The 14,308-nt window shown below is 48.4% G+C and overlaps 1 protein-coding gene across 1 annotated transcript in view; it reads left to right on the top strand.

The window, feature by feature from the left end:
• Positions 1-3,397: 3,397 nt before the first annotated feature.
• C13H16orf96 (chromosome 13 C16orf96 homolog) overlaps positions 3,398-14,308 on the top strand; it is a 39,042-nt gene continuing 28,131 nt past the window's right edge. Inside the window, exon 1 of the mRNA XM_019489989.2 lies at positions 3,398-4,012. Coding sequence (XP_019345534.1) covers positions 3,590-4,012 — 423 coding nt within the window. The 5' untranslated portion in view covers positions 3,398-3,589. The remainder of the gene's footprint in view (positions 4,013-14,308) is intronic.

The raw sequence follows: 14,308 nt of genomic DNA, 5'->3' as shown, positions 1-14,308 counted from the left end.
GAATAAGGGCTTTGTTGCACTTAGGACATGTTTTATTTAGATTATAGTAAACATTACTACAAGTTAGAAAGTTTTTTGAGCAGTCACACAGTCATGTTTACTAGGATCTCAGCCCTTTGGATGAGGCCAGAGCTGACCATGCAGTGGACAAACACCTGACTGTCACTTCCATCACCACATTGCACCAGTCTTGAACCAGCTCTGGTGCCATGGTGGAGCTGGTACTAACAAGCAGCCACTTGTTGGTCCCAGCCCTTGCATAGCACAGGAGCCTGTTCAAGACTCCAGGGCAGTGTGGGGGCTGGAACCAACAAATAGCTGTTTGTCAGTCCCAGCCCTGGCACCTGCAGGCGAGTCATTTCAGGACTGGTACAATTTGGGGACTGGGACCAACAAATAGTTTCTTGTTAGTCCCAGCTCCCCCACTACACCAGAGTCTTGAACTGGCTCAGTAAGGACCACAAATTGATTATGTTACCTCTGTGGAGCAGTCTGACATTAGCACAACATGGGTTACTTAATACGATCTGGAGATAGATACTCTAGAAGCATCCTAACTTTGCTAAGACAGGATGGCACTTAGCATATTTTTAACTCCTTGAACATGCAGATACTAATGTTTTAAGTGCAATTAATGCATCCTAAGTGTAACTTGTGACAAGGCCCTGAACCTTTCTGTTACAGCATAATGTCTTCAGAAGTGCATCCTTTTCCCCACATTTAAAGAGCATATTAGTTGTGAGACAATGCAGAGCTAATGAGTGTGCTTGTCTTTATCAAAACAACCTGGATCCTTGCAGTCTCAGTCTTGACAGAAAGAAGAGCATGACTGGCTACTGTAGGACTTTTTTATGGGGCGGGGCTGAAGCCACCAGATTTATTTCTTCTAAACTGAACTTTTCTGTTCCTTTATAGACCCTCCCAACTTACCCTTTATCAGTGAACCCTGGACTCTTCTTAGACCAGTCTTTGTCAAAGGATAATTAAACAGACTTTGTTCTTCAGCTGGAAATAATTGGCAGTTCTCTCCAGAAATGAAAATTAATCCTTCTTAGAATAAAATAATTAAAGATCTTTCATAACAGCCTTGGAATTTTGCCTGTAGCTTCATCTTTTATTTAAGTGCCTGAAGATCTCATTACATATTAACTGGCAATATAAGGGTGTCAGTGTTCTACGGAACTGGAGGGAGAGTTACTTGGATGAACCAACTGCTTCAAGTCAACAGCAACAAGCAGATCTTCCAGCAGCCCTTTTGCTGTCCTAATTTTCACTGCTCTATAAAAAAAGTCACAGCTTTTCTCAGCTCGTTTCCTTGCTTTTTCTCTTTGCTTGCTTAGATTGTTTGCATGGAACAAAAGGCAGCTTCATGAGATCTCACAGCTATTCAAAACATGACTGTCTCCTTACTTTTGTAAAATCCAGATTTTTTTTCTCTCTGAAAGCTCATCTTTAACATTTCCTTTGTGAACTGCAACAAAATTGTGGGCAAGGTAAGAAGCAGAACTATGATCATTATCATTTTACATTTCATTGTGGTAAAAGCAGGAAGCAGGCAGGTCAAAGCACACTTGTGCCAAGGTCTTTACATGCAGGTGGCAAATGAGAGTTAATTTCCCAAAGAAGTAACAGTCTAAAGACAAAGCAGAACCAGTGGGTGAGATAAACGAATCGACAGACTAGAAGCAATTAACCAACAAAGCACAAGTGCTAGTTTGTCTTCTGGGCTGAATAACTAACCCAGCTTACTGTGGTCAAGACTCTGTGTGCTAAACAGATACTATCTCTAACATATACCAAGGTCTGCCAGGGAGTGCCCTAAAATAGTGGACTCGCTCATTTTTCCAGGGCACAGGTGTGTTTACTCCAGTGTCATCTAGAGTCAGCACAAGGGAATTACCTGGAATGTTACTGTTTGTGCAGAAACCAACCTCCCCCCCAAAACAAACAAACAAAAGCAAACAACAAACCAGGTGGGTCACTTAGTTCCTTCATATTCAAATAGGTTTAGAAATACCTGGGTACATGGCACCTCATGTATTGGGACTTGCCAATATCTTTTTCATTGTTCTCCTGTGGCAGAATCACCAGAACTACAGTTCAGCAGGCCAGTTAACTCAGATCTAAAGCTGTTTTGTAAAGGCAACAGAATATAGCTAGGCTTATATTTTGGAGTAGGGTCCACACAGAGCTCAAAATACAAGCAAGCAAGTGCTGTGGTTTAGGTCATGGCAGTGGACCCAATTCTGCTTTTGTTACATCTGCATAAATGTGAGTACCATTTGACTCAAAAGGAGTTACTCTATGGGTGTGTCTACATATCGCCCTACAGCAACATAGTGACATGCTACATTGCCATACAAGGTGCTATGACAACATAGTGATCATGTGGGTCTACTACACATGATCGGCAGCTACATCACCATAGTGGTGTGCTCCTAAAGGAAGTACTAAGCATGGCACCATAACAATGTCACTGTACTGCAATGTGTGGACATGTTCTATATGTGGCAACTCCAATGAAGTCACTAGAGTTACTTGAGAAGTACACAGAGGTAGCTGACTGCAGGACCTGGTCCAGAGGTGTTCCTTGTTGTACTTGTCATCCTGAAGCATCCATCACTTTTATCCATATAGAGTGGAATTCATTGACCCATCGTGGTAATGCAGCCAGTCCCCTCCTTTCTGGTTCAGGGGACCACCCTGCTCTGTGTGTGATGTAGGGCCAGGTGATGGCAGGTGGAGAGGAGTGGCTGCTCTCAGTCAGTCTGCTGCAGTTTCACTGGCTGAACTGGCTGGCAGCTGTCTCAGGTTGCCAGAATCTGAACAGTGGTAAAAACCCAGCACAAGATCCCAGTGTCTGTAAATGTGCTCAGGATGCCAGGCAGACTCTAAGTATACAGATGTTTTTGGCTGCCAAGGACCTGAAGTTACCTTCACAGGACAGATGAAGGCAGAAGAACAGTACTAGCTGCCACTACCAGGGGTAGTTCTGGCAGTCATGCCCCTGGGAGGGATGCTTCTTCTATGAAGTATATCACAGGGTGTCCCACAGAGTCTCCATGCACAGGAGGGATTTGCCTTTGCCAGTGGTTTCATTCCATGCCCATGAGCTGAGAGTCCTGGGCATGACAGGGAGGTTCCTGGAATGTCCACAACAATCACCAGGTAACCAGTCACTGTTACTTCTGGCTCTCCACTACTGGGCTCCTTTACTTCTGAGGGAAAATGCCCATGTTCCTCTATTGGATTCTGCTGTACTCCTGCGCTGGCCCTGATACAAGTCCAAATAGCTGAGTGACTCACTCATTCTTTGCACAGTCCTTAAGCTGTCTGTCTTTTTTCAGATCTTGGCCAGTTCCTTGGTATCCTAGCAACCAGCAGAAACTTTCCAAGCAGAACCCCAAGCAGACTGATGCCATGGTGAACCAATCGCATGCTCATGCCTGTGACTTCCTAATTTTGAGCCTATCATAGTGTGTTATTATAGATCCCTAAGACGACTAGACCTTGGAACTAACTTCATTGTGTTGAGGCCACCTCAGTGCTCACAGCTACTGGTCTCTCAAGGCTAGAGACGAAAAGAAAGATGAGCTTCTCCCTTACGCTTTCGGAGCTGGCGAACATTGCGATTGGCACACCTGAGGCGGGCAATGTCAACTTCAATGCCCTGCACATTCTGCTGCACAGCATTCTGGAGCACCTCCAGCTCCAGGACATCAGGAAGGAGATCTTGGAGGAGGAGAAGGATTTCCTCAAACCTTCCTCTGGCTTAACACTAAAAAAGAGGCCCACGCAGCAGGCTGATATGGAGGGGAAATCCAGCTCACTCTTCCACCAGATGCAGCAGAGGCTGGGGAGGATTGAAAGCCAGCTGATTCATTTGAATGACACCCCTTCCACAGCAGAACTGCTGACCAGAAGCCAATCCTTCAACAAGCCAGCTGAGGACATGTGGCAAATGATGCAGCTGAAGAAGAAGATGGAAATGAATGAAGAAGGAATGACAAAGGTGAGAAACCCTTCTGTAGGAAAACTCCCACTTCCTTTCCATCTGGTGTGTCAGGGCCAAACCCCTCTGCTGGTGGAAATCATGCTGCCTACAGCCACATGGGGGCTGGCTTCCAAAGGGCCCTGAGAACACAGGTGGTAGGTAAGCATCAGGCTTAGGACTGGGGGGAACTCTAGAAAACTGGCCAGGGCCAGTTCAGGTAAGCAGGAGATAGCACCATTTGGCCCAGTTCATGTAGGAAGGATCAAACTCCATTAAAGAGCAATCCTATGGGAAGGTAAGGCTTTCTGAAACAATTTATTGTCTTAGGGCAAGATGATGGGATCCCCAGCATTGGGGATCAGTTATTGATGACCTGGCCTAGGCTCTTGCCATGCCCATTCTTGATGGGCAATAACTCAGTGGAGGCCCTGTTCTGCTTCCAATTAAGTCCCATTTCAGTCATGCTTTTGGCTCCAGTGGGAACACGGTCAAGTCCTTGGCAGACCTGGCAGAATGCCTCTTGTAATTCCCCTCCTGGGCACTCTGCAGCACAGTGCAATAATACCAGTCATCACTAGGATTCCAGATTCTCCCAGTGAGTCACTATATAGGGGCAACAGCCACAAGGCCTGATGTTCTGTTGTCCTGTGCCCAGCAGAGAAACTGAATGGAAAAAGTGGCCACATCAGGCCAACTGATGTGCAGGGCGGACAGTGGATGATATGGACTGAAATACAGTGTCTACTGACCCAATTGCAAGGATTTATGGCTGTTTTAGACATGAACGACGTGTGCCTCCGGTGGCTGGGGGGGCACAGCAGCGGCGAGAGTGTGGTGGCAGCAGAAGGAGCATGGCAGCGGTAAGAGAGGGCTCCTGCAGACACTGCCGGCGCTGTCGGTGGTGGGGTGGGTGATGGCGAGTGCCAACCAGGGGTCAGTGACCAGACACAGATGCCTCCAGCAGCATTGGCAACAGCCAGCGGTGATCTCAGACCACCTGCAGACGCTGGCAGCAGTGGGGTGGCAAGCAGTGACTGCCCACAGGTGCCACTGACAGTGTCGGTGGTGCCTTTTTGTAGGGGGTGTACTGCTGTGATCAGGGGGTGCACGTGCACCCGCGTGCAGCCCCTACGCATCGCCCCTGGACTTAATTTCCTTTAAGCTTGGCTTTTTTATGGTAAGAGCAGCAGTACCATCAACAGGTACCACCAGCAGCCACATATCATAAAAATAAATGTGCTCCCAGGGATAACTAACTGCACTCAGCACATCTTAAACCACTCTCATCTGAAGGCCCATCTTCTGCTTCACAGACGTTATAAATGTGACTAATAATCATAGCAGTCCATAAAGCAAAAAAGGAAACAGAGAATGTGTGTCCCTCTCAACTGAAATGCAGCCACCCCTGGGCTGAAGCACTGTTGCTGTTTATCAACAAAGAGCAGCACCACGCAACACTTATGGCTGGACATTAAGTGAGAAGCCATGAACTGGCAAGGAGAATGATCAGAGGCAAAATGTAATGTGACAAATTAGTCATCTTGTCTTTTAATGTCATTATTCTAGATCAGGGGTGTCAAACCCTCCTGGGCCATGGGCTGCATCCAGACTTGGAGTCTTCTCCTGGGCTGGTCTGCAGGACCAGCAGCAGCAATGGCAGTGAATCAAACAGTGACTGCAGCAGGTCTGGCAGTGGCACTGGGGACCTGGCAGTGGTAACAGAACCAAAGGCAGCCACAGGGCAAACAGCTATATCAGCACAGCCTTAACTCATCCTCCTGTTGCCAATGGCCATGTCTATCACAGCCCAGGGGCCCCAACTCTATGGCAGACCCCATCCCCTGCCCCAACTTTCAATAGCCCAGTGGGCCAGATGGAACAGAACTTCAGGCTGCATCCAGCCATAGCCTAACACCCCTATTTTAGCCATGTCAGCCATTTCAGTATTTCTCTGTACCGACCAAGCCAATTCCCTCACCTCGATCATTGACGGATGTCCACATGGCACCAGTCTGCCTACGGTTAGTTCTAAAATAGTTAAGGAGCTCCTGGAGGAGCTGGATGGGTACAAGTCAGCAGGCCCAGATGACCTCCATCCACGGCTGCTGAAAGAATTGGCCAGTGTCATAGCTGAGCCGCTGGCACAGTTGTTCGAGCACTCGTGGTGCTCTGGCCAGGTCCCTGAGGACTGGAGAAGGGCCAATGTGATGCCCATTTTCAAGAAAGGGAGAAGGAATGAGTCGGGTAACTTTAGACCAGTCAGTCGTACCTCTATTTCTGGGAAAATGCTAGAGAAAATAATCAAGGAACACATTTGTGCAGGCCCAGCAGGGGAAACAATGCTGAGGGGAAACCAGCATGGGTTTGTCACAGGTAGATCCTGCCTGACAAACCTTGTAGACTTCTATGACCAGGTCACGCACTGCCTGGACACGGGAGCCAAGGCTGATGTCATCTTCCTGGACTTTAGGAAGGCCTTTGACACAGTTTTGCACCCTATCTTCATTGGGAAGCTAGCAGACTGCGGAGTGGACGCCTACACGGTCAGGTGGGTGGCCAACTGGTTTAGGGACCGCACCCAGAGAGTGGTGGTGGATGGTTCCTTCTTGGCCTGGAGGGAGGTGGGCAGTGGGGTCCCGCAGGGTTCGGTTCTTGGACCAATATTATTCAATATCTTCATCAGCGATTTGGATGAGGGCGTGGAGAGCACCCTCTCCAAGTTCGCTGATGATACCAAGTTATGGGGCAAGGTTAGTACACCAGAGGGCAGGGAGCAGATTTAGGCTGACCTGGACAGGTTGGATCAATGGGCAGAGAGAAATAGGATACAATTTAATAAAGATAAATGTAAGGTACTCCACCTGGGAAGGAGGAACCCCCAGCACACCTATAGGTTAGGAAGTGTCCTTCTCAGCAGCTCGGAGGCAGAGAGGGATCTTTGAGTCATAATTGACTCCAAGATGAACATGAGCCGGCAGTGTAACGAGGCCTTCAACAAGGCCAATCGCACCTTGTCATGCATTAGCAGGTGCATGACTAATAGAACAAAGGAGGTGATGCTCCCCCTCTACGCAGTACTGGTCAGGCGGCAGTTGGAGTACTGTGTCCAGTTTTGGGCGCCGCACTTCAAGAGGGATGCGGAGAATCTCGAGAGGGTCCAGAGGAGGGCCACTCACATGATTAGTGGCCTTCATTTTAGATCCTATGGGGGAAGGTTGAGAGAGCTGAATCTCTGAAGCCTTCACAAGAGATGGCTGAGGGGAGATCTTGTGGCCGCCTATAAATTTATTAGGGGAGGTCAACAGGGAATAGGGGAAGCGCTGTTTACTAAGGCGCCCCAGGGAGTGACTAGGAATAACGTAAACTAGTTGAGAGTGGATTTAGGTTAGATATTAGGAAGAAATTTTTCACAGTAAGGGTGGCCAGGATCTGGAATGGGCTTCCAAAAGAGGTGGTGCTATCACCTAGCTTGGAGGTCTTCAAGAGGAGGCTAGATAGTCACCTGGCTGGGGTCATCTGACCTCAGTCTTCTTTCCTGCCAGGGCAGGGGCAGGGGGTCGGACACGATGATCCATTGTGGTCCCTTCTGACTCTACAATCTATGAATCTATGAATTTATGTTTGACACCCCTATTCTAGACTGAGCCAATGCTGGATTAGCAGTGGGATGAATTTTACTGCACAACAGATATAACTGATAGATAGTTTTACTGATATTTATTCAGAAATGACTGTCAAGCCGCAGCTGATTAAAAACCTAGCTCCAAGGCCTTTACATTCACTTTTATTAAACCTCTTGCAGGGTCAGCTGGATATAGCAAGGCTGTACAACTGGCAACCTGTGGGTCCCTAGGGGCTACCCTGCAGCTCTTGCATTCCCAGTGCAGGCTTTGCTCCCTCCTCTAGCTTCTGCTTCTTACCTCTCTACCCCTGAGGGAAGGAGATGGGCAGCCCATAGGACAGAAGGAACCCACAATTGGAGGATTTAAGGGAGACGCAGGGATCCTGCACAGTGCAGGGATGCCAGCACAGCGTGGCAGGGTGGGCCACTTGATCTCTAAGGTCACAATATAGCCCCTAATATGTGCTGGTCTGGCTGCCTTAGCCTCCAGTGCAGCCAACATTCAAAGCATCAACAGGAACTCTTAACTTTGAGGGACTAACAAGGAGCCTGGAGTTGAAGCCTGGACTTAGGTAATAAAATGTCCCATGTCTGTCCCTGTACGAAAATAGCAGGACCAGCCCCTGATGGCCATGCTGCCCTAGTGGCCATGCTAATCCGGCTCCCACTCCAGCTTCTCAGTGTATGCCCTTGCTCTATTTCCTGCCATGCCTTGATGTATATAATGTAGGAGGCTGCCTCTGAGTTCTGGAGTGCTCCTGAACATTGGATGCTTGGTCCTGTTCATCTCCCTCTGGACCTACAGTCTAATATCACAACAACTCTGCGCCCCATTAGCTCTTACACTGCTCTTCAGACAAGTCTTGTGGCCCTACTGGCCCTATCTAGGCCATAGGGCAGTAAATTACCTAAGGGGCATTAATCATAGCCTCCAGCCACCCCCATAAGCCTCATCCATGCCTCACAGATTCATAGATTCATAGATGTTAGGGTCGGAAGGGACCTCAATAGATCATCGAGTCCGACCCCCTGCATAAGCAGGAAAGAGTGTTGGGTCTAGATGACCCCAGCTAGATGCTTATCTAACCTCCTCTTGAAGACCCCCAGGGTAGGGGAGAGCACCACCTCCCTTGGGAGCCCATTCCAGACCTTGGCCACTCTAATTGTGAAGAAGTTCTTCCTAAAGTCTAGTCTAAATCTGCTCTCTTCTAGCTTGTGGCCATTATTTCTTGTAACTCCCAGGGGCGCCTTGGTGAGTAAAGCCTCACCAATTCCCTTCTGTGCCCCTGTGATGAACTTAAAGGCAGCCACAAGGTCGCCTCTCAACCTTCTCTTGCGGAGGCTGAAAAGGTCCAGTTTCTCTAGTCTCTCCTCGTAGGGCTTGGTCTGCAGGCCCTTGACCATACGAGTTGCCCTTCTCTGGACCCTCTCCAGGTTATCCGCATCCTTCTTGAAGTGCGGCGCCCAGAATTGCACGCAGTACTCCAACTGCGGTCTGACCAGCGCCCGATAGAGGGGAAGTATCACCTCCTTGGACCTATTCGTCATGCATCTGCTGATGCACGATAAAGTGCCATTGGCTTTTCTGATGGCTTCGTCACACTGCCGGCTCATGTTCATCTTGGAGTCCTCGTCGTGAGGTGCGGGTCATTGTCCAGGAAGCCGAAGCCTGCCTCGAGACACCACTGCCGAAGCCGCCAGTTGGTTTCTCGGATGCAGTTCTCCTGCCGTCTTCCTCGTCCAGTCACTGGTAGGATGGAAGAGAAAACCACCTGGGCACCGAACTCCTTCAGCACGCCACCCAGAGATCTCACTCCTTCATTAGACCCTCTGGTCCTGTATTAATTTCCAGTCTCTCAGCCTCCTTGGCCTCTATGGTGCCTTCAACCTGCTCAGCATCCTTGGCCCTGCCTCTTTCACTGGACCCCTTGACCCTGTTTGCGTAGGTCTGGGGTCCCTAACCCTCTTTACAGGGTGGCCCCTGCACAACTGCCCGACCTTTGTCAGCAGCTCTAGTGAAGTTCCTTTGCCCTGCCTAGAACAAACTGGTCACTGTTCTAAACTGTACCACCATTTAACTGTATTAACATTCCCTAGTAACATGAGACTCCAGGCCTGGTGTGAGCAGGGTATATTGTGTTTGCTCCTATTTGTCATGCTATAACCTCATCAAGGCCTTAGGTACCACTGTGCTGGGCACCGCACAAATTCAGAACAACACAACAGTCCCTACCCCAAAGACATTATAATCCAAAAGTAAGACACTAGATAACAGATGGAGGAGTCCAAGGACCCATTGAGACAGTATTGGTTGACATGATGAGTGGTGGGTTCAGCATAGTGTCAACTGGCCAGGACTAACTCAGGCTTCTCCCAGACTTGACCTGACCAGGGTTATGTTTCAACACATGGCCTTTTTTGTGCCAGCTGTGCCAGCTGCAGTCTTGCTATCATGGGTACCAAGAGCAGTAAAGCCACAGAAGCACATTGGCAAGCAACCTGAATATGCACCCATGGTTCAGAGAAACTAGGAGGGCTTCTTCTCTAGTTTGTAGAATGTGATGACCAGGGATCCTGGTTTTCTCTGTTTAAAACTCTAAAATTCTCTGATTGAAACCCCCCAAATCCACATTTTCCATGATTAAAATGAAAGGTATCAGCTGAACACAATGTTTTATTAATATATTTACAATTTTAAAGCAATTTGGAAGCCTACAAGTGCATCAATCATTATAATAAAATACATTCTAAATACCTATATATTTTGGTGTTTGATTCTGGTTTTTTTATCATAGAAAATCAGAGCTCCCCCTGCTCCCTTCACTCACCAGATCACAAGTCTAGCTGTGGCTGGCCCCCCCGTTGCTTTGTGGTGCTGAGCAGTCCTGATATGCAGGTGCCCCTCACTCCCAAACCAAGGCCCTCCAGCTCTGCCAGAGTTACCAGCACCCTCCCTGCTCTGCAACTGTCAGCCCTGCCAACATGACCTGCAGGCAGAGCCAGTCTTAGGAGTGGGCAGTGAGGGCAACCACCCAGGGCACTGGAGGGGACGGGGGGCATCATGGTACCCCAGGGCAGGGTCCTGCCTCAGTTTGGGCAGGGGCAGAGGAGGAAGCAGCAAGCCAGGGGTGCCCCTCATTCCTGACCAGCAGTCTGCTGCCCCCCCAACCCTGGACTAGATGACCTCTTGAGGGCCCTTTCAACTCTAATATTCCGTGATTATATGACTAATATTCTGTGACTTGATTTTATGAGCAAAGAAAGGTAGTTAGCCATGTTAGTCTGACGCCAAGCAGAAGGCAGGGCAAGGTAGCACCTGTTCAGAAACACATACACTTTCATAGGTAACAGCCTACTTCCGAGGTGCTCAACCCCAGTCTATGGGCCAGATCTGGCACACATCACCAAATCATCCAGCCTGTGGGACTCCCTATGGGGCTAGAAATTTAGCAGTGGGGCCTGTCTGTAAACCAGAACAAGCTTGTCTCCCAAGGCTACCTTGAGATGGTCATTATTTTCCAGGAGAGGTTGGAGGTCATTTATGTGTCTAAAGTGTTAAAGCTGGGAGCTGTAGGTGTAAACAGGATAACTTTTGCTGTTTTTGTCATAAGATTGGTATTGTAGCAAGTCAGAGTGGGGTTTGAGTCTGGCTCAAGATTTGAATGGCTGTGGTTTTGAGATAGTATTGTAAGTATAGGAATTCCTGTTTCAAATCCTTAAGTGTGCATCCCAGTTGGTGGGATCAGAGCAGATAAGGTTGTAACACAGAATTTGGCTGTAGGCGATGGATCTTGTGGTATGCTTAGGATGAAAGCTAATGGTGCAGAGGTAGCTGTGGCGGTCAATTGGTTTCCGAAACAATGTGGTGGTGATCTGACCATTGCAAAGTTTCATGATGGTGTACCAGAAATGAATTTTCTGGGTGGAATATTTCAGAGTCAATTTGATGGAGGGGTGGAAGTTGTTAAAGTCTTGGTGAAATTTCTCTGGAGATTTCTTCTCATGTATCAGGGCAGTGAAGATGTCATTTATGTACCTCAAATGAACCAGGAGGATGAGAAGGCAGCCATGGAGGAAGCAGATTTCAAGGTCTGTCATAAATATATTGGCACAAAGGGGGAGCAGGGTGGGGGATGGGGCATATGTATACCCATGCTGGTGCTGTTCATTTGTAGGTATAGAGAATCATCAAATCTGAAATAACTGTGTGAGAGGACAAAGCAAGAGAGTGTGATGGAAACAAAAGAAGTGTCCTCATCAGGGATAATGTTCCTTATGGCTTGTAATCCATCCTCATAGGGAATGCTAGTGTATAGAGATGTGACATCCATGGTAGCTAATAGGGTGTTTGCTGTCAGTGGAGCCCAGTTTCTTTAGCAAACCTGTGATGTCCTTCAAATAGCTGACAGCTCCCATGGCATACGGGAATAGGATAGCATCCACATAACTAGAAACTCCCTCCATGATGGTGCCAATGCCAGAAACAATATGCATTCTGGGTTGCCAGGTTTGTGGATTTTGGGTTGTAAGCAAAAGTTGACTAGCCTGGATTCCAGGGAGGCAGAATCAGAAATCCTCTGCTGTGTTTCCAGAAGTAATGTCCTTAAGAGGCTGATTAATTCCTCCTGGTATTGTGCCATAGGGTCCTTGGTCAGGCGTTTCTAAAACTCCTTGCTGGAAAGGGAGACGAAGTTGATGTCATTTATCTGGATCTAAAGAAAGCCTTTGACTTGACCTCCCATGATGTCCTCATGACCAAGCTGGGGAACTGTAGCCTCGACCATCTCATGGTCCAATGGCTGGGGAGCTGGTTTTGGGGTCAGACCCAAAGAGTACTAGTTGATAAGAACAAATCACTGTGGTGCAAGGTTACCAGTGGAGTCCCCCAGGGCTCAGTGCTCAGGCTGGTACTCTTCAATAGCTTCATTAATGATCTGGATTTGGGCGTCAGATGCGGACTGGCAAAGTTCACGGATGACACTAAACTATGGGGGAAGGCGGTCACGCTGGAGGACAGGCTGGGGATACAGGCCGGCTTGGACACGCTTGCAAAGTGGGTGGAGCAAAACCTGATGGCGTTCAGCATAGAGAAATGCAGGGTACTCCACCTTGGGAGAAAGAAACAGCATCATACTTATAGGCTCGGCAGTGCTGTGCTTACTAGCACCACAGCCAAAAGAGACTTGGGGGTCTTGATTGACCACAAGTTGAACGTGAGCCACCAACGGCACTCCCCACCCCTCCCCACCCCCCGCCGTTAACACCGCTGCAGCTGCCTGCAGGAGCTCCCCACTTGCCGCTGCCATGCTCCTGCCACCGACACTGCTGCTGCCGCTGCCACCTGCAGGAGCTCACCATGCCCCCCCAGCCTCCGGGAGCATGTGGCATTCATGCTTATAAGTATATAAGGGTGGTACATCAGGATCTGGGAGATAAGTCGTTCACCAGGTCTCCCCAAGGGATAACTAGGTCTAATGGGCACAAACTTCTAGAAGGCCAATTTAGACTCAGTATAAGGACAAACTTATTTACGATCTGAGTGTCTGAAGTCTGGAACAGATTCCCCACAGTGGTGGTGCAAGCACCTACTCTGGACTCATTCAAAAGGCATTTGAATGCTTACCTTGCTGGGACCATTTGATCCCTGCAGACTTCCTACCTCTGGCAGAGGGGCTGGACTCAATGATCTCACAAGGTCCCTTCCAGCCCCTAATGTCTAAAATCTATGAAATTTGTCTCTTGGCTTCTTGTATATATGCTGTTTTGCCCATGACAACAGTGGCACCCCTCCCCCCCCTTATCAGCATTTTGTCTGATTATAGCAGCATTGTTTTTCAGTCCAAGTGTGGCTCTTCATTTTGCAGGACTCAGGTAGTAAAGTGCTGTTGTTTTTTGGCAATCTCAAAGTGGGAATGGAGATGGAAACAATTTATATACAAGTCCAGGGGCTGTGATCCTCACATGGAGTCCAGGAGGTGCTATGTAGGGGTCAGGTCTGTGGTGGATTGATCATTGTGTAGCTCTGTTATAGAAATATTCCCTTAGCCAGTGTAAAAAAGCTTCAAGGTTCCCGTGAAGCTGAAATTACCATATAACAACTGATATTATTGCCCTCCTGTCCTGATCCTCCTACCTTACACCCTGCATCTTTCCTGCAGTGGCTCTGGTTCTAGCTCTAGAATTGAGGAAAGCAGAGCATCAGTGGTGGCACATAGGGTAGGATCAGTGATCAGAGGCTCACTGCTGCAGGGGAGATGTCACCTTCTTTTATTGCTGCCAAAATTGGTGTTCAACTGGCTGCCTGACACATGTATCAGTAGCAAAAAAGAGGTAAAATCTTCCCTACATCCTTTGCATAAGCAAACTTCTAGCCGAGCTCCTTCACTGTGCACTGCCACTGGCTAGGGCACAGTATGGGCACTTATACCTCTGACTCAAGAGTAAATGTGTCATGTGTCTGTTCCTTAGTGTGCATGTGTCCTTCCAGAGTTCTGCAAAGCCTTTCAACTGCAACTTGCTGGACATACTAGGAGTCATGGGAACCATGCTCCCTGGGTCACATACAGTCTCTACACACGTGAGCCCAGAGACTGCTGCCTGCTTGTGCCAGGAGGAATTTCCACTCCCAAAATGGTCAGGGCAATTCCCCAATCCAGAGTCTGACAGAACTTGTGGCAGAGGGAACGTGCTAC

Source organism: Alligator mississippiensis, chromosome 13 (genome assembly GCF_030867095.1).
Source record: "Alligator mississippiensis isolate rAllMis1 chromosome 13, rAllMis1, whole genome shotgun sequence".
NCBI classification, from domain to species: Eukaryota; Metazoa; Chordata; order Crocodylia; family Alligatoridae; genus Alligator; species Alligator mississippiensis.
The sequence above is the reverse complement of the archived record's forward strand: the minus strand, read 5'-3'. Positions and strand labels throughout refer to the sequence as shown.